Source organism: Amia ocellicauda, chromosome 6 (genome assembly GCF_036373705.1).
Source record: "Amia ocellicauda isolate fAmiCal2 chromosome 6, fAmiCal2.hap1, whole genome shotgun sequence".
Classification (NCBI taxonomy): domain Eukaryota; kingdom Metazoa; phylum Chordata; class Actinopteri; order Amiiformes; family Amiidae; genus Amia; species Amia ocellicauda.
In genome coordinates, this window is record NC_089855.1 from 25,497,383 (window position 1) to 25,523,511 (window position 26,129).

General features: G+C 33.7%; 1 protein-coding gene across 1 annotated transcript; it reads left to right on the top strand.

The window, feature by feature from the left end:
- The first annotated feature begins 3,699 nt into the window (after positions 1–3,699).
- On the top strand, positions 3,700–9,603 carry slitrk5 (SLIT and NTRK like family member 5). Its single transcript, XM_066706693.1, has 2 exons — positions 3,700–3,820; positions 5,928–9,603. The coding sequence occupies exon 2, from the start codon at positions 5,985–5,987 to the stop codon at positions 8,586–8,588; it is 2,604 nt and encodes an 867-aa protein (XP_066562790.1). The 5' UTR covers positions 3,700–3,820; positions 5,928–5,984; the 3' UTR covers positions 8,589–9,603.
- Positions 9,604–26,129: the final 16,526 nt, after the last annotated feature.

A 26,129-nucleotide genomic window follows, 5' to 3' on the forward strand; every position in this document is an offset into this window, starting at 1 on the left:
GTATTTCACAATAATACATACAAATACACTTAACAATAATAATCAGTTGCATTTTTATATATGGGCACATATTCAAATCATACTGCAAGCATATTCATATGCAGCATGTATTAAAACACAACTATTGAAATTATGTAATTGTGTTGATTTTATGAAGTATTTTTGTAACGACAATCTATTTATTTTGTTCTCCATTTATCCCCAACTTATTGTTTCCAGAGTTTGTATTATCCAAATTCTTGATTCACAGGGTTGTATAATGTATCATTTGTTAATTAACAAATCTCATGACAGTAGCTTCCATTGGCTGATAACGAGTGGATGGACACTGGTTTGAAACATTGTTTCTTATAATACAATCCATATTAGCAGATGTTGCCAAGCTACTGAATTTAATAAAAATTGGTTAATGTTTACTTTACTTTACTATAGTCTTCACAAGCTTGATACCCAGATGTCAGATAATGAAAACTAACTGGCATGTTGAGAATTGTCCCAAACCATACTTTCTCTGAAAGTAAAAACAAACATTCAGCAGAGTTACCCTTGGGCCACCACTAAAATTAATACATTTACTGTAACAGGGATTCACCAGAGAGGCCTGGAAATTGTAGGGTTTGGCCCTCACAAAAAGCAACAGTTTTAACAAGAGTATCACGTATCACATTTAAGCTGATTTTCAGAGCTTATCCACAGCCAGTTTGTACTTAAATAAAGTCAATAAACAGATGTCATGAGCATATATTAGTTTTGAAAGCTGGAGATACAGTAGAACTGTGATTTCATGTGTGTTGCTTTTGAAATAATGAAAAGAACCCAGAGTAAAGAAGACATTCTGCTGGACATGCAAGCTTGCATATGCTAGATTTAAGTCTATTTACACTGAGCTTTGAAAGTAGGACTTGAAGTCTAATTGGAACAGAGCCTTGACAGATTCAGTACTAAGGCAGGAAGAAGGCAATAGTGGTACTTATTTGGAACAAATTCTCTTGTCATCTTGTCAATGCTGATGCATTGGGGTCCTTCAAGAACAGAATGGGGGAACTTTACAATAAATGAAGAAGCTTAAACCGGCCAAAATTGGCATTTTGTTTACTAATGAAACCATATTTAATAAAACCAAGTTCATATACATAAAGTACTTTGTTTAGTTGTTACTACTTAAAAAGTAAAAAATACAGTATTTTTAAAATGATAAGATAGAAATCATGCTTTGAGGAAGACTTGGTTGTGTTCTATAATGTAGATAAATGAACATGAACTGAAATATAATGTACAAAACCCAGGAGATGTTTAATGATTAAATAATTTCTAGGTTGGATAGGTACTTCCTGATTGGTAGCAAAGCAAAGTAAAAGCTTGAGAGAAGTGGAGCAGGGGAAATGCCAGGAACACAGTTTTTGATAAGCTAGAGAGGCCATTCTGTTGGTTCAAGGAGGCCAGCAATGAAAAGAGCAGAAAAATCAGAAGTCCCATCCAAGCACTGGGGCCTGGATCACTATCACACAAAGAGGCTGAACTCATCAAAGGTATGGCAGTGCATTTTAAATAAAGGATATTGAAGAAGAAGAAGAAGAAGAAGAAGAAGAAGAAGAAGAAGAAGAAGAAGAAGAAGAAGAATTTGACCACACTCTCAAAATCCTGTTCCAGAATCTACCACCAATGAGTAAAAGCAAGCCTCAGTAACTTCAATTATTAAAAAAACACACTTATTTTTGACAGACTATTTAATATTTAATCATAATAATAAACAAACTCTAGAAGACATATTTGTGTCAAATTGTGTCATTCACCTTTCTCATACCATTGTAAATTTAAATTAATTTATCATTAAAACTAACTTGTTATTTATTGTGTGGAATATTTCCAAGTTCATAATAACAGTCTATATTTAAATGTTAATATAAAACTGTGTATGTCTTTATTCATAAAAGACCTTTTGTCTAATGTGTCAAAAAATACTTATTATTATTAATCGAGTATTGGTATATTATGAAGACTGGCATTACCTCAATTTAATTGAAAATGTGATCAGTATGAACTATGAAAGGTCATATTATGGCATTTTTTAATAATCTTTTGCATGATATGATTGTGTTCTCAATTTGTCTGAATATAGTTTAATAAAATATCCTAGTATTTGATATTTTGGGCTGATTTTGTAGAGACAATACAGTATTAAATGAAAAGCTAATTCAAGTAAAATGTACTGTTAAATATATAATACTCAGCAAAGCGTTTGTGAGGCAGAGTGTAAGAGGATGCATTCAAAGTTTTTTTTTTTTCCCAGTACCACAATTTTGAACCACTGTTTAGGTAATTTTTGCATTTTATACCTACATGTATGGGTATATATATATATATATATATATATATATATATATATATATATATATATACAATTTACTGTATATATGCACACCCACACATACATATATGCGCCAACATTATATTACACGGTTCTGTGTTCAATATATATTGTCATATTTTAAAGTTACTCAGTGAAACGCATTTGCCTTTTGTAAAAAAAAAATAAAAAAAAAATGAAAGCAGTTAAATTCATTTATTTCTGTATGAAATTATAAAAATGTAAGTGGGGGAAACCCGTTTTTGTAATAAATTACCCAAGAATGCTAATGATGCACTAATAATGCAATGCATATGTGCATAGTTTTCATGAAAACACCGAAGAGAAAGATTTGCATCTGACAGGACATTTTATGTTCTGCAAAAAGCAACAACAACAAAAACAACACTTTGTGCACTGCAATTTGTCCCAACGAGTGACCTGTCTATCCATCTCTCTCTATATATAAATACACACACACCAACACACACACTCACACACACACATTTCCCTTTACCCTGCACCCAGATCACCGGCAGGATCTTTGCTTTCACCAACACAGATAAGCTGGAAAGTCCGCACTTTTATCGTCTTACACTGCCCTCTATGGGCATTTTTATTTTTAATCAGACTGCTTTTTCAGCAGCTTTTGTGGAAACTACTAAATGATAAACAACTGCATTGATTCTCCTAAATATTGATGCCCTTACTAACAGCTCCTTAGCTGTGATCTAAAGGTTTATTATCGTAAGCAGAACAAGTCTTGTCCAACAATAAAAAATACATACATACAGTAATTAAGTTTAATAGTTTTATCACCAAAAAAAAAACAAAAAAAACCTTGGGACATACTTTGCACTTCCGAATATTTTTTGTTTCCATTTTGTTGTGCTATAATCTGATTTTGTCTCTCAATCTATAAGATAGGATATAGCTTCGTGATTGACGGTAGATAAGTAGATGATCATACAGAATATGTTAATACAGCAGCAAACTATATATTATTTGTCAAATTCGCACATTAAGATCGCCAGCTCTTCTTTAAAATGGGAAATATAAGTAAGCTTTAACAGCAGACACTGCACGACGCGATACAAGCCATACCACTCACTACATACTGGGGGTTACAGTCTTCCTTCTGTTCTGTTTGGAAAAAGAACTATGCCTGTGTTTGACGGGGATACATGTTTTTATATCTGTTTTTTGAAATAAAACCCTGCCATTAGATCTTATTCGTAAAGACTCGCCCAGGGGAAGCTTGATCTTTTCTGAGAAGCACTGCACACTGCTTTGTGGGGCTGCCCGTCACGTTGCCAACGCGAAGGAGGCAGTTTGTGCAGTCCATGCCTCAGTATACAGAGCTAAAAACCTCACAAGCTGCACTTTCCGGATCCTTAGCAACTGCCTCTGATCCTTTACAGGAATAAAACCCGCTGTCGATGCAATGTTTTGGCCTTGCAGGAGTCCAACCGGGTAAGTCATTCCCAGTGCTTTAAGTTACTGGTTGTTTTTGTTTTCTTTCCATTTCCAGAAAGCAAAGGGAGTCTCTGTCTATGGTCCTGAAATATGTCCAATTACAGATGCAGTGCGGGGATCAAGTTGCTCAGCTGTGTATTGTTTTAAATCTTAAAATGCTTGGATAAAACGTTTGGATTGTTTTTTTTTTTGTTTGTTTTTTGTTTTTTGTTTTTTTTGGAGGGTTTTCGTGAAATGCAGTATCATGTATGTGCAGGTATGTTCATGTCTCGGCATGGAACTTATTTTTAGATAGTCTGCCAACAGCTTTCGATTGAATGCATTTTAGGGAGGCAGTGGACAATTTGATTCGGAAGACTTGGGGGTCTCGGTATATAAATGCCATCTATGAAAGAGTTGATCTTAATAGAAAGGACAAATTATGAATTGTGTTATTCCAGTGGAAGTCTATACATGGAGAGTCAGAGAGAGACGGAGACGGAGAGAGAGGGAGATACCGATAGACGGTTTTTAACTCAAATATAAAACTGCTTGAGAGTTTACCTATGCAGAAAGTAACATAATTGATTTTCGTATACAATAACTCTTGGGGTGAAGGATGATCTATCCCCCTTTTCTAACACTAGGCTGGGATCATGCATCTTGGACATTAGGGGAAAGGCATAGCCAGATTTAAATGACACTTTCCCCCCCTATCCGTGATACAAATGAAGGGTGCATGTGTGTGTAAATGAAGATCCGAATATGGTGCTAAGAAAGGAGGCTTAGTTTAGACCCCCCCCCCCCCCCCCCCCCCTCATCAAGATGAAATTTGGGTATTAAATCAATGACGTAAGTCCTTCGTTTGTGCTTTTAATCAACTGGGATCTTTTTGCCTGAAGCCCAGGATGAAAAGCTGACCGTCATCGCTGCCATAATCAGCATCTCCAACGTTTTGTAACATTGGCGATGATCATTTTGCATGATGCCTATGATATCAAATCATTTATTAGGCCAGTTTTGCAAAATTGTGGAAGGAAGCGTTATGTCAGGTATGGCTGATATCAAAGAGTTGATTCAGATATTTCAAAGTCTTCGGAAATGCAGGGTGAGTGAAGAAGAAAAAAAAATCTGCATGGTGGTAGACTGTGTATAAGAATGATGTTGTTTTCTTTTTTCCCCTTTTCTTGCCCTAATCGTTTTAGCATTTATGTTTCTGCGTGATTTCTTCGGTTGCTTTATAGAAGAAAACAATTGCTTTTTGTTCAGGGCACAGATGTAATAAAATACACTACAGTAGCAAAAATATTATTATTATTATTATTATTTTTATTTATTTATTTATTTATTTATTTATTTATTCTTCAAGACCAGCAACTGTTCAGTGTTAATGTTTTTTATATATGAATCAACGGGAAATATGCCGGAATATCTGCGTGATGATGATGATTATTGTTGTTGCTGTTGTTTTTGACATTTAATGACAAAAGTATAACTGCATCAGCTTTTAATGTATGGTTATTTCGATGTCATAATGTAACCTCCGTGCACAACTCATATATATGGTCGGACTCAAACATGTATCAGTGATCAGTCATTCGGACCATACCTAGTTTATATTTTACCTGGTAAGAGCCAGCCTCTCATGCCTTTAAATACATTTCTGGAAAACAAAATATTGTGCATCTATATTTATACGTTTATTATCGCGTATCTTTAAATATGAAATTCTATGCCATGGATACAGAATACTGTACAGGGCTAGGTATTGGAAGTTGAGTAGTGCTAAATAAATCTCTGGATTCAGTACGGTTATCTTACTGGACAAATCAGCTTATTTTCAGTTGATGCTTTGTTATTTAATATGTATTTGTTTAATTATATATTTGTATGTGTGTGTGCGTGTGTGTATATGTATTTAACCTAAAATACTGTTCTGTGCTGCAGGATTTGGTTATATAAATGCATTCTGTCTTTGTTCAATATTAAGACAACATATGTAACATATGTTTTGCTTTAAAATAATGAAAATATGATTGGGATATATTTGTGTACTTTTTTGTGTTTTGCAGTTCATTTAAATGATTAAACAGAGAATACCTGCAATTGTTTATTGTCTTTTTAGATGACACAACGTACAGAAACTGCACTACACTGAAGTGGGACATCCATTTCTGTGAAAATGCATATCTGGATATTGCAAATCACCTTGCTGGCTGCAACATCTCTGAATTTCATAGAGATGTATGAAAATTATGGAGAGATCTGCCAAAAGCTCTGTTCTTGTGAAGAGAAAGATGGGATATTGATTGTAAGCTGTGAAAACAGAGGAATTGTCAGACTGTCGGAAATAAGCCCAGTACATTTTTCTGTGTATCATCTTTTGTTAACTGGAAATCTTCTAAAAAGACTTTCTCCAAATGATTTCATCAATTACACTGGGGTTACAATTTTAGATTTAGGTAACAATGATATACAAGAAATTGAAACTGGAGCATTCAATGGACTCCAAGGATTAAAGAGATTGCATCTGAACAATAACAAAATAGAAATTTTAAGGGATGATACATTTGTTGGGCTTGAAAGTTTGGAATACCTGCAGGTTGATTACAATTACATAACCAATATTGAGCCTAATACCTTGAGCAAACTGCATCAATTACAAATACTTATTTTGAATGACAACTTGTTGTCAAATCTACCAAGCAACATTTTTCGATATGTTCTATTAACTCACCTTGACCTGAGGGGAAACAGACTGAAAATGTTGCCCTACATCGGGCTTTTGGAACACATGGTCAAAATTGCGGAATTACAGCTTGAAGAAAATCCATGGAATTGTTCATGTGAGCTAATTGCTTTGAAGGCTTGGCTGGAGAGCATCTCTTACTCAGCTTTAGTGGGAGAAGTTGTATGTGAAACACCGTTCCGGCTCCATGGCAGAGATCTGGATGAGGTTTCAAAACAGGAACTATGTCCTCGAAGACCTATTTCTGAATATGATATGAGACTGCACCCTCCTTTGAGCACTATTGGATACTTTCATACAACACCGGCTGCTGTGACAGCATCAGCAACATCTTCAGCTGTTTTAAGATCTTCATCAAAACCTACAAAGGGTACACGCCCACAAAACAAACTAAGAATTAGGCCCACATCTCGTATATCTTCAATTCATGAATTTAATGTAGGGCCAATCATTGCTTACCAGACCAAATCCCCCGTGCCTTTGGAGTGCCCAACTGCTTGCACTTGCAATTTACAAATTTCTGATCTAGGCCTCAATGTTAACTGCCAAGAAAGAAAGATTGAAAATATTGGTGATTTAAAACCCAAACCATACAATCCTAAAAAGATGTACCTTACAGGAAATTATATTCCTGTGGTACGCAGATCTGATTTCATAGATGCTACTGGATTAGATCTACTTCACCTTGGAAACAATCGGATAGCTATCATACACGACAGAGCCTTTGGGGATTTAACTAACTTGCGTAGGCTTTACCTAAATGGCAATTTAATTGAACGACTCACAGCAGAAATGTTTTATGGGCTACAGAGTCTACAGTATTTGTATTTAGAATACAATGTTATAAGAGAAGTTGTATCAGGCACCTTTCAGTATGTACAAAATCTACAGCTTCTTTTTCTGAATAACAATAATCTAAAAACCTTACCTGGAAACGTGTTTACTGGATTGACTCTAGCCAGACTTAACCTTCGAAGCAACCATTTCCATAATTTACCAGTAAGTGGTGTGCTAGATCAGCTCAAATCACTTGTTCAGATTGATTTGGATGAAAATCCTTGGGATTGTACTTGTGATGTAGTGGGCATGAAGATTTGGCTAGAGCAGCTTAATACTGGCACCGTTGTCAATGAAGTGATATGTGGGTCTCCAAAGAAATTGTCTGGGGAGGATATGCGATCCATTAAATCAGATCTTCTTTGTCCGGATTATTCTGATATTATTGTTTCCACACCTCCTCCTTCTGAAGAGCCACTCTCAGAAAGGGCCACCACCGTAGAAACATCTTTGAAATACAATACTTCAGCTAGCTCTGTTCCTTTGTCCGTCCTCATTCTGAGCCTGCTGTTGGTTTTCATCATGTCTGTTTTTGTAGCCGCGGGACTGTTTGTGGTAGTGATGAAAAGACGAAAAAAGTCTCAAAATGACCGAACCAGCACTAATAACTCAGATGTGAGTTCTTTCAACTTACAGTACAGTCTTTACAGTAACAGATCCGTTCCCAAAGTAAAAACTCCTGCTGGGCATGTATACGAGTATATCCCTCACCCGCTGGGTCACATGTGCAAAAATCCAATTTACAGATCAAGAGAAGGCAATTCCGTTGAGGATTACAGAGACCTACATGAGTTAAAAGTAACATATAGAAATAATATTGATGAAGAAAGAGACAGTCATTTAAGAAGCCCTGCATACAGTGTAAGCACCATAGAACCACTGGAAGAACCCTCACCAGTTCAAGATGCAGAACATTTCTACAGAGGTATCCTAGAACCAGACAAACAGTCACCATCTGGAAACAATATTGAGTACAAGTATAGTGGCCCTGCTGCATATCCGTACACACCAAACTACGATGTAAGACGTCAATATTTGCATCCAGAAAGGATACGAGAAACTGTGCTGTATGGTACAACGCCAAGTACTGTATATGTTGAACCCAACAGAAATGAGTATTTGGAACTAAAAGCTAAACTTCAGGTTGAGCCGGACTACCTCGAAGTTCTTGAGAAACAGACAACTTTCAGCCAGTTTTGAACTACATATTTGTCTACATATAAAACTTGTTTTTTTTCTCTTTAAATTATCATTTCAAGCAGGGGGTTAAAGTGCCTTGGCACAAAATAACCACCTTCAAAGACTACCAGGACATGGGGTGTGCCGGACTATGTATTTTTTGTTTTCTGCTTTTCTGTTTTTTAACTACACAGTGTAAAATAATGTAATGTTTTCTTAACTGAAAAAGATGGATATATTGATGGTAATTCATCACTGGATGATTAAAAAAAATATGGTTATATATTTTTTTATGTTTAAAATTAAATCCACATTAACATAGATGTACAGGTAATTTTATCGAAATACATTTTAAGGAATATAATCATGCATATATTGTGATTCACAAATGTTTATTGTTCACCTCATAATCAAAACAGTGTAAAAAGTGCATTGTATTGCACAAGGCATTTCTGCTCTGGTCCTTGAATAAAAAGGATGCTAAGTCTGTTAGTATATATTTAGGGGTATACTTTCTTGAAATCTGCCATATAATATTGCAATTTTATTACTCGATACTTTATGATTTGTGTTTCATAATTTTCAGTTTCAGATTTTGTTTCTAGTTTGAGATCATGTAGCTAGCATAGCCAAAGTGGCTTTTTTGGAAGTTGGCACACCCCTCTGTCAACACAAGGCTCCATTTTAAAAATGTGTCTTTGTGTGCTTTCTGCACTTTTTCAATCAGGAGACCTGAGTGTCTCTTCAGAGTTTTATCTCAGACAAATAATTAGGAGTTTATATATATATATATATATATATATATATATATATATATATATATATATATATATATATATATACAGTAATCCATTATAAGTAATAATTAACTTGCCTAATATCAATATTTTAGTAGCACCTATTTTTATACAAACATTCTTGAGTCTCTTTCCCTTCCATTTTTTCCCCTTTATTTTGTTTGTTTTACACATATTGCACTATATGACCAAATTACATTTATATCAACAATAAAGAATGATGTCACGTTAAAATAAAATAAAAAAGCCTATTGTTGCAGATACAACCATTTTAACAGAGGCAGCTAATATAAAAAGAGGAGAGAAATGAGGGGATAACAAATCTGCTGAATTTTTAATTATTCATTCATGATGTTTTGTTTTTGTTATTCTTATTATTAATTAGTCAGAATACACTTGCACCTGTACAGATCAATGCTTTACAGAGGGGCTACAGTTCATTCAATATCCACAGACAGGGATGAGTTACAAATATATAAAATGATGGCTTAAATACAGCATCAGTGTATGATTTGGCTTCAAAAAGTTTAATGTATTATAGCACATGTATTTTTAATAATTTACCAATAAAAATAAATACATTTTAAAATAACCCCTTATCTAGTTTAGTCTGTATTATTGGACACATATTCAAGCACTGAGGTTTGGGTGATACTACCAGATTCTGCTGAGTCACCAGTCAAGGTTTGACTAATCACCCATCTCCAACTTTTATCAGATTTTTGTTGTTGTTGTTTTGTTGTTAATTTACTATAATTAATAACCATGTTCAAGTAATGCCTGAGGGGGAAGGTATGTGTAGATCATGTTTCAGCCACAGTGCCTATTTAAAATAAATGATGAATACTAGCTCAGAAAAATAAAACAATACAATATCGTATTATATACAGTAATCAAACCGAAAAACGTCATATTCCAAATTGTTTCCTCATTATTGATCTGCTGTTTACACACATTTAATCTTCTAAAAATAAAATAAGTACATTGTTGCTTAATAGTAAAGAGAATGGCTGCTAATTTCCTTGATTTCATTTTCAAACTTGGAATTAAATTCTCTCCGTTGATTTCTTATTTTTAATAGTATGCATAATGTGATTCCTGGGGGAAATTGTCCTGCCTGTTGTACAGAAGAGCCTGCTTCACACCTTTTCTTTTCTTTCACATGGGACACTGCTTCTTCTTTAATATTTGCTGTGAAAATGTTTGAAACAGCAATGTAATCAATGTTTTACAGGTACATTGGAATTGAATTTAACCTTTTTTTCCAGTTTTAACACTTACTGTTGTTAGTGTTATTTCAACATTCAGTAAATTAACTTCTTTGGATTAATTCACTGTTTGACCTATGAATTGTAAGCATGCCAGCTGTTAAATATAATTAATTTCCCTACTGTTCAAGTGTTACAATAATAGTGCCCCTAATTTACCCTTTTCTGAGTCAACAACCAGCTACTTATCCTCTTGAATGTTGACTTGGCAGAATCTGGTATTATTATTTTTATTATTATTTATAAAACAATGGTAACATTTATTAAAAAAACTTTGTTCATTGGTAACATTTTTATTTTTAAGAATAAATAATTCTTAATATTAATGTAAAAACATTATATAATTATTTGTTCATAATACATGAGTTGTGTGTCATAATTCCAATTTAAAATGTTGTTTCTAGTTGAAGATCATTTATCTACGTGGCCAAAATGGCTTTATGTTAACAGGCTCACTGCTCAGACAAAACAAGGCTATTTAAGAACTGTCTTTCTGTGATTTTATTGCATTGAATTTGATATTTATCTTTATTTTATGTACTTATTTTTCCCTTTCAAGGTCTTGGTAAGGGGGAGATTTTATATATACACTGGTGGTCAAACTTATGTGACCTGCATATCTTACTGAAATCCATTCAAACTGAAGAATCAAATTAAACTGTCAATTAGTATTTTCTAACCACAAAACATTCAACAGGGCCTTTTTTTTTACTGAATGCATTGCAGGTTTACTCTTAATATACCAATATTTCTCTCATTGGCAATCGTATCTTCTCATATTGTATGTACTCTAGAAAACACTGCAAGCAGTGTATCACCATCCCTTCTCTGTTCAGTGTTAATCTCCCAAAATGTTTATCCAATTTGTATGCATTACTTTTTCTCTTGCCTCAGGCTCATCCCATAGCATTTCACCAGGCTTCAAGATCATGGGATTGGCATGTGACAAGCACAGCGATTTCAGAACCACTTGATATTCATGCCAATGTAAATAATTAAAGTTGGGTCTAGCTGTGTGTTTAAACTAGACAATGAAAAAAAAATATATAGTTTATTTTGTTTAGTCTATCCCCTACTTGTGCAACAACAAATCAACCATAAACCTTAATTTCACTGTTTTGGACCATATACATTATTTTATTTATTTATTTATTTATTTATTTAACACTTCTCACAATTGCTCTTTTAACTGAATCTTTAGGGTTATGTGCCCATCAACGACATTGTCAGTTTTCCTTGTGTGCAACTAATTTATATCTGCAACTATCTATCATAGTAACCCATTGGTTTGTATAAACCTTTCAATATAATGACATACCTGTCCTTACTTTTCAGGATCCTCAAATGATTGGATATGATTAGTTTGTTTTTTTAAGTATTTGCATTTTAGAGGGCAGTTTAACACGATTTAAAAATGTATACATATGCTTGTCATTTTGGAGGCTATCAAAACATGCAATTCCTGAATGTATCCTAGGAAATGACCGTATGCCTTTTAGCAATGGTGGAAAAACATTTACTCATATTAATTCATTTGGGCATGCTGACAAGTACGCAATGGCATTTCATATTATATTCATAGGTTTATATGAGCTCTTTAAATGCAATCATAGCAGCAGGGTAGAGCCACTATGATTTTATTTATATGCAGTCCTGATATTGGGCTAGACCATATCAAAGCCATCTTCCCACAACTTTAAAAGTATGCAGTTGTACCATATCATATTTTGATTTATAAATAGCAGAAATAAATTTAAATGAAATGGGGTGCAGATTTGTACTTTGGGATTCACGGGTAGGTCAAAGATTGTATTTAGTCTTGCCCATAATCTTTAAGCATGGTACTTGCTTATGCATCTACAGTTTTTCAAGCTTCAGCTATCAGTTGTTTGATCCAAATTATCACAACTCTTTGTTGTTTCATTTAGTTTTACCAGCCTAGATAACCTAATTAACCCACTAGTTAATATTACTAGTATATTATTAACTAATAGTTGGATTTCAGTAAGATTGTCCTGGTGATCTGATAATTTTGCTCGTAAATGTGTGTGTGTGTATATATATATATATATATATATATATATATATATATATATACACACAGACACAATCTGAAATATTAAAATATACTGCTAAGTTTTCATTTAACCTTTTTGTACCATCTCCAAATGAGACAAACTGGCTCTTTTCATAATGCTACAAATAGTACATTTGGAAACAGCAAGACTGGACCAACCTTTCGTCTCTGCTATTGTTATTATTATCAATAATAATAATAATTACATTTTGTTTCTGTATGGGTAACATATATATATATATATATATATATATATATACACACACACACAGACGCACACACACATATACAACCACAAAGAACATGTGTTATGAACTTAAATCAATATTGGGTATACAGTACCTATGAATATTTTGACAGAAGTATGTCATTTGAATTAATAAAATTAATATTTTTTATTGTCAAATAATACAATTCAAATAAAATGAAACACAGAAGCTTTCTAACCTTATTTTGCTGTGTCCTTTAAAACTTTTTGAAACATGTAATTCTGTAAAAGTACTTATTTTTATTCCACTTTATTATTTTGTATGACCATGTATTGTATCTTTATTGATTTATGTTATGCATAAAGTGAAAGAAATACAGTATTTTAATCAGTTTCATCACCTTGATATTGAAGCTGATATTTCAAAATAAAATAAAATAAAGTATTCCATAATCCATTATGTTTATTCTTATGCAATCATACTGTTGCAAATCATACAGTAGCAGCTTTAACACATGTATGTGGTCTTCACAGACAACAATTCATTTAAAGATCATTTGAACTTTTGAAGCTATAATTATTTATTCTTTTGCAATCTCATACATTAACTATTAGTAACAGAAACATTAATTGGATTTTTAAAGCATTAATATTCAATCTGTATTTGCATATATATGCATAAATCAATCACATATTATTTTAAATTGTATTAAACATGTCTAGAACTACATTGGCTCATGGGGTTCATATGTTGACCATCGACAACTTAATTATTGAGTACATTTTCAATTTAAATTATTTAATGTCATTTATTATTTTCTTCCCCTAAAATTGTAATACAACCCCAATTTACTAAAGCCTCCAAATGTATTCAGACTCTTGAAGAAATTTTACTAAAAATTGATTTAGCAAGAAACTGAAGGTGTATACTTAGAAACATTTTGTATGATTATTATTAGTTATTAGTTATTTATTTTTGTAGCAGATGCCCTTATCCGGTAATGCATGCATAAGCAGCATATCTGTCAAAAATATTTACATTTCCATTTACAAAATGTTCAGATTTAATCGGAACCCAGAAAATCTAGAATTAGTTTTTCTACATGGGCTCTGATAACATGGAGGATCAGCTTTCAAGAGGTTCATCAAAGTCTGAGGAGGGATACTCAACTTCTCTGAAAGGAGAAATTCTCAAGCTTCACCACATTACAAAGCTTGCACTTGTGGACGGCTTTTTGTAGGTCATACCACGTATTTTCTGTTTGACTGAGGTCTGAAGCTTGTGAAGGCCAATCATGAATGTTAAGCTTAAGCATTTCTTTGTAGACTTGGATGTGTGCTTTTGGATCATGCTAACATGCTGCTTTGTGACCAAGCTTGAGTTTCTTCTCAGAGGGCGCCAAGTTTATTGGATTATATATTATGGCATAATTCTTGGCTCCTTCTCTCCTGTAGGAGGCAAAACATCCTCAAAGCAAAACAGATCTCCATGCTTCACAATGGGTTTGACTTTCTTCTCAACATTATCATTTTATTTTTGCATGTCCAAAAAAGTTCAGTTTCAAAATATGGTCCTAACTGACATAAGACTCATATGCTTTGTAATAAATGGAAGCCTATTTTTTATGCATACAAACATATATATGATGAGAAAAAAAGTGTAGCTAATGTTGAGAAAAACTCCAGAACCTCAATGATTCATGGATGTGGATCTGTTGTGCATTCTCAGATAGATTTCAGTGTTTTGGATTAACTAAATATTATACTTCAATTTTTTAGCCAATTATGGACACTACCTAAAGAAGAATTACAATGGAATGGAGTGCATTTGGAAGAAATGGTACATCATTAAACCCATTCAGTAGTATGTATAAATCAGTTGTGTACTCTCAAATTTGTATTATGAATTTCATATTTTGTCCATTTTCCTGAAGAGAAAAGTATCTGAGCAATGCATACTACCTGTGCTCACATATGACTCTTATAACTTATGACTCTAAACCTGGTCATTCAAGTTTAATATAACACAGAAAACGCATATGTAGCTGATGTGGATCGCAGCTTCAGGATTCCTCGGAGCGCTCCACACCGCAGAAGACCAATAAGCCCGTTACGCCAAAAGACCAGGTACTGATTTTACAGAGGGGTTATGTCACCTGTAATAAGTTCATATACCTGAAGAGCCCCCTACACATGGAAAGATGTATGCTTGGAATAACAAGAAGAGGCAAAACAAATAAATGGATATGAGCACAAACAAATATGCTATAATTGAAAGAGTGAAGATGTTAAAATGTCAATGGACCAGACACATTGCAAGAATAACAGATCCGAGGTGGACTACGTAAGCTATGGAATGGATCCTAAGAGCTACAAATACAACCAAGAAGACCACATAGAAGACAATAAGATTAGATCAGAAGCTTTGTTGACGTAACCTAGAATTTTGGAGAGGTCTTGATTTAGCAAAGCATCGAAAAAGGCTGATGATTTTAGCCAATAAATGTGGCACCCTCTGTCAAGTAGCTCAAGCTTAGCCACAGCACAATGACAATATGAAGCATGTCAGAGCCTACATCAAAATAGGGAACACAAAATCAACTTTACTGATGTACCATCACAATCACCAGACTGGCATTCAGTTGAAAAATGTTGGAATTAACTGGAAAAAGTTGTTCTGCATGGAGGAGTGGCCAAATATGCCTCATGAGAAGTTCATGAACCTATTAAAAGCCTGCAGGAAGTGCTTCCTACATGTTTTTACTAATTGGTGTGTGTGTATATATATATATATATATATATATATATATATATATATATATATGTATATGTCTGTGTGTGTGTGTGTGTGTGTGTGTATGTGTGACAGAGAAAGAGTTTATTTATTGCAAAGCATTTGTTGATCTTACATCGCAGTAACTCTGTCATTTGATAAATAGCAACAACTGTGGTAGGGACTCCTGAGCCATACCTCAGGATGTCTGCCCAAACAGAACAGGTTGATGTATTGGTTCTTTGAGTGTTTCAAGTAATTTAACTGTATCTCTGCACTATGATTTACATCATCCTCCCGGTGCAGGAACCAAGCCACTACAATCAAGGCTTCGTTTCAATGAAATAATGTCAGCTTCAGCTTTATCCTTATAATATACTGTTGTATCTATTTTAATTTGGTTTTAACTGTTACAAAGTGCTAATCATCTTGTCAACTACCTGTTGAAAAATATACAAACCTATGTGTGTGTGTGTGTGTATATATATATATATATATATATATATATATATGAGAGAGAGAGAGATTGAGATTGTATGTATATTTCCTTAAGGTGGCACTTTGATAATGTTTTCAATATAATTTAGTTTAAGTTATCTGGGTTAAAGCTTGTGCTCTAATGTAATGTTCACAAGATATTTTTTTTTGTGTGTGGAAAAAATCATAGACTATTTTAAAATGGAGATTGCATGCCTTTCTTAGAACAGGGCTACACAATTGAATCACAACTTCACTGCAGGCAGTGACATCCTGAAAGAATATTTTGAAAGATTATGATTCTAGTGCAGTGTTAGTGAAGACGAAGAAAAAATCCTGCCATTTCCTTGAGATATCTTGTAATATTAATAAAAAAGGGTTATAAATAAAAAGAATGTTATCCAAATGCAAATTTTTACTTTAGCATTTCTCTTAGCTTTGTAATCAGAAATAAATATTTTGTTACTCCATGATTATTTAATCAGGTTATGATTTATGTGTCCCGAATTAACATTTGAATATTCTGTTAGACTTTATATTCCATATTTTAGTGTAGGATAGTGCGTTTAATTTATTTTTGATTAAAGTCTTTCATAAAAAAAAATGTATATTTGATTCAACATTCTGATAGAACAGCAAGCATAAGTATGAATCTGAGTAACACACATACATACGTGTCTACTTCACTGATGTTTTGACCAGGATTTTTCAGCCAGTTCCCAGAAACATTCTCCAAATTGAGATTTCTATGTGAAAAAGTTGGGTATAGAATTCTTACCCTACATCATGCAATCCTTGGTAACAAGAAGCTCTTTTCTAAGAGTTAAAGAGAATACTGAAAATACTCATTGAGGCACTCATTCAGTCAATGAATTGACAGCCAGTATTGACACTAACATGTCTCAGTCATGACCCACTTTTATGGCAAGCCAAATTATAATTTAGATAAATATTCAAGATATCTCTAAATCATTTAAAGGTATCTCTAAAAAATGTAAATGACAGTTTGGCAGATCTGGTAAGCCAAATAGATATCTTAAAAATAATTTAGAGATATCTGCAAAACATGTAGTGATATATTTTAAAAGCACCTTAATTAGATATCTGTAAATGGTTTAAATACATTTGAAATTCAATTCAAGATATCTTGAAATGCATTTCGACACATCTCTAAATTATAATTTGGCTTGCTATACACTTAAAGGTGGTACCTGCTACAGATAAGACACTGTTGTATATATATACTTCAAATGGCTTCAAGGCATTCAAATCGTAAAACAGGAGACACTTTTTCACACAGAGAGTCGTCACAATCTGGAACAAATTCCCCAGTGATGTGGTAGAAGCTGAAAATTTGGGAACATTTAAAAATAGACTGGATAGGATCCTTGGATCACTTAGTTAATAATGGACACCAAACGAGCACGATGGGTCGAATGGCCTCCTCTCATTTGTAAACTTTCTTATGTTCTTATGTTCTATGCATTCATTAATGTCAATTACATTTATAAAAACATCAGAACCATTAGAAATTGGTATGTAGTTAATGGCGGTCAACATGCTCTTTATAAGCAATACGATTAAAAGAAAAACAAATATACAATTTTGCAATATTATTTAGAATCAACATTTAGAATCAACCATGAAACATATTTTAAACTTTACATAATTTAAGTATTTCTAATTTATTTGGCATCATTTATGATAATACTATAACTGTACATATTGTGGAGATGTATATAATAATTACTTTCTGCAAGAATTTCTGTAAAGTATTATTTGGCTTCCTTTTTTGGATAGTTTCTTGTTTCACCTGACTGCTAACATCTCAGGTGGCTTCTAGAAATAAATTGTCAATTTACAAATAATTAATCATCAAAGCTGACAAAATGTCATTATTAGTATATACTTATATGTATTGCTGATACTTGAATCATTGTGATTAAATGCCTCTATTGATCACAACAGATGTGATAATAGAAATAGCTTCTTTAAAATAATTATAATTACATCTCGTAAACCTGTTCTGGTTAACCAAATTATTGTATCTAAATTTGGAAATTGTATAATCTTATCAGTTTGTGTTCACTAACATTGACTATCTCTGAGGCTTACTGACGTAAGCTGAAAATAGTTTCCTCCTTTAAGACATCATTGAAAGCAAAAAAAAAGATGAAGGGATGTAATATTTTTTTAACATTTTTTTTCCTCCCTAAAGCTATGGATTCAAGATTAAGGGCTTCTATTAATGGAAATGAAGGCCTGGACCAAACACAAAGCTACAAGCTCCTCCTGATAAAAGTAGCTAGCTAAACTATTGCTAAAAAAGTAGTTAGATAAAGCTACTTGGGAAAAGTAGCTTGCTTACTTTAAAAGCTACTTTACATTTTTGAATGTATACAGTATGTATGAAGGGAATTTGATTTTATAATATTTCATACCCAGAGACACAACCCGACAAAACATACAACAGTAGACCCCCTCAGTCTAACTGAATCGTTTAGTGTAGAGTTAAAACTCTGCAGAAGACCTTTCTCAGCAATGTGCACATTTATAAAATAAAATAAGTTTTGTGCTAATCCAAATAATGGAGCTTTCATCTTCAACAGTTAATCACTATTGTTTAACATCTGAGTCCTACTAGAGACAGGACAGCAATGCAAAAGTCAGCTCCTCACTAACATTAAGCTGCACAAAAATAAAAGTAACCCGCTATTGCAAAGCTAATGAAAAAAAGTAGCGCACTACAGCATAGTTACTTTTAGTGAGCTACTCCACACTGCCGATTACATAGGAAAACATATTTCATTAATAATTTATGATTTAATTTACTGCAAAATGTATAGCATATAACCAATATAGTTGGCCGCAATATTAAAGAAATGGAAACTCAATATTTTTAAAAGTATTTATTACGTGGAAAGCAAATACTAAGCCCCAGAGCTCAACACAACAACAGGAGAATGAATCAGAAACATCAGAGAAAACTGTGAAACAAGAAAAGACAAAGGGTGTCAACATTTTGAAAATGCATTTCTTTAATACACCTTCATCTGTTTCATCTTGCTCTGTGGGATTGCTTTTTGTGATATGGAGACTTCAGTCATTATTCCACCTACCAAGAGCTTCTGAAGAGGCAAGAGCTTAGTGCACTCCCCAGAGGATCTTTCAGCAAAGGAAAGGATCGATTTTGATCCTTTTTTTCATTTAATTAGCACCTTTCAACAACCTATGTTTTTAAAGTGTAGATCTGAGTTCAAAGATGTCTTACCCACAGTGATACACCTCTGAAGTGTAGGAGTTGATGCTATTCTTATTAATCACGTCTGGGTCCTGTACAATACTGGTATCTAAACATTGATAGGATCACCTATCAGTCCACAATTTTTCAGTTTCTTACTGGCATTCTCCAGTTTGGGTCATGACAGCTCTTTACATTCTCTGGGCATTTTCTCTGGAGATGATAATATAATTGTGAGAACAGTCAGTACAAACTTTTTTTTTACCAGAATCTTGTTAATAATGCTGAAAATAAAGAATAACAAATATTTTCTTTAAACTGTTTTATGTATGTATTTAATCACAAAAATAATGGGCTAATGTTAGTTACTTTATTCCCATACCAAGTTTGTTAATTGTAGGGAAAGGTCTAATAACTATTAATAATAATAATAATAATAATAATAATAATAATATTATTGTTGTTGTTCTTATTATTTACTTCAATTAAAGGCAATGTGAAAGGCAATCCCCATGGCTCCCCAAGGTCGCATGTTTATTCTGCATTGTTTGGAGCACACACTTCCTCATACTTTACCTCATCTCCACACATGTGTGAGGAACCAGCAAAAGCAAATTATCTGTTAACACAACTCAGCTCAACATGAAAGAATGCTTATTTGAATGACACTGCCATTTCCATTAGCAAGCACAATCAACAACTCAAAATAAAACACATATTATTTATGGATTATACTAAAAATGTTACAGATATGTATTAGGTATTTCAAATTACTTAGAGAATTCAGTATTCTGTATACCAAAATAATTTTTACATTTTGAGTTTATACATGGATATTTGGGATTACTCATAATAATGTAATTATTAAAATAATCATAACAATAATATTATTATACATTTAGCTAAAATTAGGAACATATCTATAGTGTTATGTATGTAATTAAAATATGCAATAATCATGTTTTTATTATGCTAGTGTTGTGAGGCATAGTGAGGTTTTAATAACACTTTTTTATCATTAAAGATAATCGCATTGTACAATCTTAAATGCATACCTTGTTTGTTTCTTTTCTCATCACACTCAGGGAGCAAAGTATTCTTGGTTGGATGCTTGGGCTGTCTAGCACACATTTCGGCAACCTCAACCTGACTGACAAATGCTTAGATGGAACACTCAGCAGTAATAACTATGAGTCTGACATCCTCTAGAATGATTTCGCTTCCTGAGGGATGTCATGGCAGGATATGCTGCGAGAAAGCCTTCTGGCACTACAGCAAGGATCATTTTATTTGTCTGACTACCGTATCACAGGGAAAGCTGCACTTCTACCCCACAACTCTGAAACAGCTCTCGCTCTCTCTCTCTCACTTTCTCTCTCTGTCTGCCAGTGGTTCTCAAACCTGGGTCACAAATCTGCTTGACAGGGTGATTTGTATTTGTTTTTGTGGTTATTTTGGTAAATGTAAAATAAAATTAAGATAAGTATAAACAGCATCAAGGTGCATTTTAATGAAATGTTAATGTCAGGCAAATGTTGATCTTGTCTGTGCAGCATTCCGGGGGCTGCCGAAAATGTTGCCATTGTTTCAATGGGCTCACACTGAAGGAAATGTTGAGAAGCCCTGTTATATTCACTTCTATACTTACAGAGAGAAAGAGAGAGAGATTGAGTTGTTTCTATGGGGTAGGGTTAACATCTCCTTCTCTGCTCCCTGAACAACACGGACAGTCTTCAGTGACACTTCTGCATGGCAGGCATTTATTTATAAATACATGTATGTATGTATAATAATTTATTGTATGTATGTATTATTAATTTTAGAGATCCAGAATGTTCCAAAACAGAAGTGTTTTTTTTTTTTTTTTTGCTTCATACATGTTTTAAAGATATTCTGTTCAGTTGACTTTTCAGAAAGCATGTCAAATACATTCTCTATCTCTGAATAAGCAGTATTCCTGTGAAAATATTCCCCAGGTCTACATAAATGACAACATGTACTAAGCTAGACTTGGCAACGATTGATAAAGAGCACTGCAGTCTAACACAAGGTTAAAATATCAACATTTTGCAAGGTTCTTGTTCTGGTCCTTTTATGTGTAATACCAACATATAATAGTCATTATTTTATTACCTCATTATAAGCCAGAATAGTTGTACATATTTTTCATTATAAACAATAATTTCCATTCTTGATTTTACAATAGTAAAATAGCTTTAATATGGGAGCTCATTTAAGCCAAACGTTAACTTACTTGATTGATTACAGGCTTTATTGTATTTTTTGGTGCAAAATACATCACTTAAAAACTATTTTTTTGATTAAGGGTGTTTGGGGACAAAATGTCAACTTACTGATGGCAAGAATGGTACTGTTACCATTGTATGAAGGATAATAATTGTCCTAAGTGTTCTCTAGCTCTGCAGAAGGAACATTCTGGTGACGTTTGTTTAGAGATCAACATCAATAAGCAACACACAGAGAAAGAAGAATTCAAAGATGACTGCAGCAGAAACTCCGGGGGGGTAAGAAATCAGAAATCACGCAAGGATTTTGTTGTATGCTTGCTTTACATTTAAAAATGTTATTTCGCAAATATTTAATAAGAGTGGTTGTCTCTATATGCTCCAGGTAAATGTCCAACATAGATCTTCATATATATTGTGATGTTAATTGCCAGCTGACACTTTGGATTCTTCAAGTTAATGAATGTGACGATCCAATTAGGTCAGCATGCCTATTGATCAGTGTTCATGTGCTCACACCTATTTTTTTCAATACAACATGAGCACAATAAGAACAATCATCTAACATGGGCCTTCAAGGCTTTATTAAAATGGTTTTCTTCAGTCAGACTTGATATAAGTCCTTGCAAAAAATATAAAATGAAAAAGGAATGTGATTAAAAATATAATTACATAAAATTGAAAATGTTAGAGTGCATAATAAAACTAAAGGTTTAAAGATTGGAATGTTGTAAATGTAGTTATGATGTGACTGGAATTATTGAACCTTCACTGTATGAAACAACCTGTCATCTGCTGGATCACTGAGTTTTTATTAGATTCATAATACTTTGAAAAAATTTTCAACACTTATTTGGATCAATCAATGCCATTTTCAAAAGGCGGTTTATACTGCTCAGATGAGCTTAAAAAGTTCCAAAATAGAATGGGATAGAATTTTCCAGCCCGAGAATTGGGCATCAGATCCCTAAGTATTAAAAAAAAAAAAATGATTTTGGCAAATAATGAGAGATTTGTTGCTTTTGTCTGTTTTATAAAGCAATTTTGCTGTTCTATATGACCATTCTCAACCATATCTTTAAAAAAGAAAATGAAAAACATATTGCCACCTTGTACATATGCACAAACTATGTTGTCATCTATTTTAAAATGCACATATGAGTAAGTGTGTATAATTCTTAAAAATGTAAAACAGCTGTGCTCAATTAGTAAAGTAATACACATATGTAGATTACATTTGGCAAAATATTAAAGCATTAAAGATTGCCAGTTTTCAAGAGATGTTCTGCTAAAATATAGTTATGTTGCAATTACAAATTATCCCGGTAAAGTACATTAAAGTGTAGTTTCCAGCTAATTACTTGCAGTATGTTAAATATATATATTACATTTTGGGGTAAAATCTAATGAGCTAAAACATATTTATATGTATATTTGGAATTGTATTCAAATTAATGTATTCTAATGCATATCACACTCATATACAAATAGAATAATTACATATAATATACTTCTGGTTACTGCAGCATATGCTCCCACTAAAAATTATACTTATTCAACCCATGTTTCAGATCCACCTGTGCTCAGTTTTCCCCTGAGGATTTCGGCAAGTGCCATTTGAAGGCTGGTGGGATTGAAATGTTATGGTATGCCAACAACTTTCTGAACAGAATTCCCTCCTGCACATACCTTATGAAGCTGTATATATATATATATATATATATATATACACTTACCTAAAGGATTATTAGGAACACCATACTAATACTGTGTTTGACCCCCTTTCGCCTTCAGAACTGCCTTAATTCAAAGTGGCATTGATTCAACAAGGTGCTGAAAGCATTCTTTATAAATGTTGGCCCATATTGATAGGATAGCATCTTGCACATCCAGGGCACGAAGCTCCCGTTCCACCACATCCCAAAGATGCTCTATTGGGTTGAGATCTGGTGACTGTGGGGGCCAGTTTAGTACAGTGAACTCATTGTCATGTTCAAGAAACCAATTTGAAATGATTCCACCTTTGTGACCTGGTGCATTATCCTGCTGGAAGTAGCCATCAGAGGATGGGTACATGGTGGTCATAAAGGGATGGACATGGTCAGAAACAATGCTCAGGTAGGCCGTGGCATTTAAACGATGCCCAATTGGCACTAAGGGGCCTAAAGTGTGCCAAGAAAACATCCCCCACACCATTACACCACCACCACCAGCCTGCACAGTGGTAACAAGGCATGATGGATCCATGTTCTCATTCTGTTTATGCCAAATTCTGACTCTACCATCTGAATGTCTCAACAGAAATCGAGACTCATCATACCAGGCAACATTGTTCCAGTCTTCAACTGTCCAATTTTGGTGAGCTTGTGCAAATTGTAGCCTCTTTTTCCTATTTGTAGTGGAGATGAGTGGTACCCGGTGGGGTCTTCTGCTGTTGTAGCCCATCCGCCTCAAGGTTGTACGTGTTGTGGCTTCACAAATGCTTTTCTGCATACCTCGGTTGTAACGAGTGGTTATTTCAGTCAAAGTTGCGCTTCTATCAGCTTGAATCAGTCGGCCCATTCTCCTCTGACCTCTAGCATCAACAAGGCATTTTCGCCTACAGGACTGCCGCATACTGGATGTTTTTCCCTTTTCACACCATTCTTTGTAAACCCTAGAAATGGTTGTGCGTGAAAATCCCAGTAACTGAGCAGATTGTGAAATACTCAGACCGGCCCGTCTGGCACCAACAACCATGCCACGCTCAAAATTGCTTAAATCACCTTTCTTTCCCATTCAGACATTCAGTTTGGAGTTCAGGAGATTGTCTTGGCCAGGACCACACCCCTAAATGCATTGAAGCAACTGCCATGTGATTGGTTGGTTAGATAATTGCATTAATGAGAAATTGAACAGGTGTTCCTAATAATCCTTTAGGTGAGTGTATATATATATATATATATATATATATATATATATATATATATATATATATACACACACACATACATATACATACACACACACACACATACACAGGCATACAATATAAATCTGTGTTTTAATTTTCATTCCAGATTATTTTTGAAGGCTGGCAGACTAAAGCATAAAGCAGCTGGGTGGCAGAACCCTGTTACATTGTAATTATTGCAAATATTATTGCTGAACTAAAATATATTTTTCTTGTATTACTTTTAAAGGACGTAGGAGTAGATTGTTGCTATGCACTTTGTGTAAAGTTCTAACAATAAGGAATGTTTTAGCAATTTTCCTCTACAGATAGAGAACACAATTATTTTGGATGAGTTTAATGAATTTCAACATTCAGGTGAATGAGGACACTAAAGCATTAATTTCAACACCTGTTCTTCTTTGTTTTAATCCAGATGAAGGCCTAAATCAAATCTTAAACCCTATTTGCTTGGGACTCAAAATCATATAATACTCAGATTGTTTTACAAGGCATTGAAACACCCTCTAAATTTAAAACTCTGAGGTTATGAGTGTTTGTAATCCTGTGCAAATCAGTAAACAATGTCAGTGATATGTTAGAATTATGTTAATTTGATATTTGCCTCAACTCTATTAATGAAAAGAAAAAATGTCTGCCTTCAAGAAGCATGTATAGCTATACATGTTGTGCAAAGGAGCAAATGTTTAATAAATATCAGACTGATACCAGTATTTATAGACAAAATATAAGAGACATGTTCTTGATCTCCACTGGTGCTACAATGTTATATTATTTTTTCTCCAATTGGTTAGTTTTGCATTTTGTTCTTCATTATTTTAATGGAACTGTAATGCATGCAGTATTTACATCTGGGTCATTGTTCACAGATCATGTGCAAAATGTGGCCACAGTTTGGCATTTAATGAAAGACATACGTATGGTATACTGCTGGATGTGAACTAACTAATGTTTGTGAGTTTACTCAGCATTCTTTGTTTTCTCACCAACTCTATGATGTTTTTGTTTGTTTATTTGTTTGTTTTTTATGAATGTTGTTTGCATAGCTACCAGCTTTTCTGTATCTGTTCATTCTGGCTATTTAGCTCAGAAACTTTAATATGACATCAATTTAACAATTTTCTGTCGTTAGTTGAATTTCCATCCAGATGACCTCATCATTTGGTTCACCAGAGTAAGTAATGTCCAGGTTTAAATGTGCTTAAAATGTCTATTAAATACCTTCTGCTATCAAAGCCACATGAGTGAAATTACCAAAAAAGAGTATAAAGGAATCCAGCAGAATCTCATGTTTGACTATCTAATGCGCTCAACTCTCTGTGACCTGTTGAAACACACAGGACATGTCACCATATGCTATGAGAATTTTTGTTAACAACAGCTCCTGACAATACTACAGGACATGACCTACAGCAGACCTCTGTTCTTAAAAATGAATAAACAGCCTGTTTTGATGCCATGATAATTGTATGCAGAACCTTTGAATCAAGAGCACTTAAAGACTTGACCTTCACATAATTGT

Excerpts from the sequence above, each read along its gene's own strand:
- slitrk5 (XM_066706693.1), top strand. The coding sequence starts at position 5,985 with ATGCATATCTGGATATTGCAAATCACCTTGCTGGCTGCAACATCTCTG.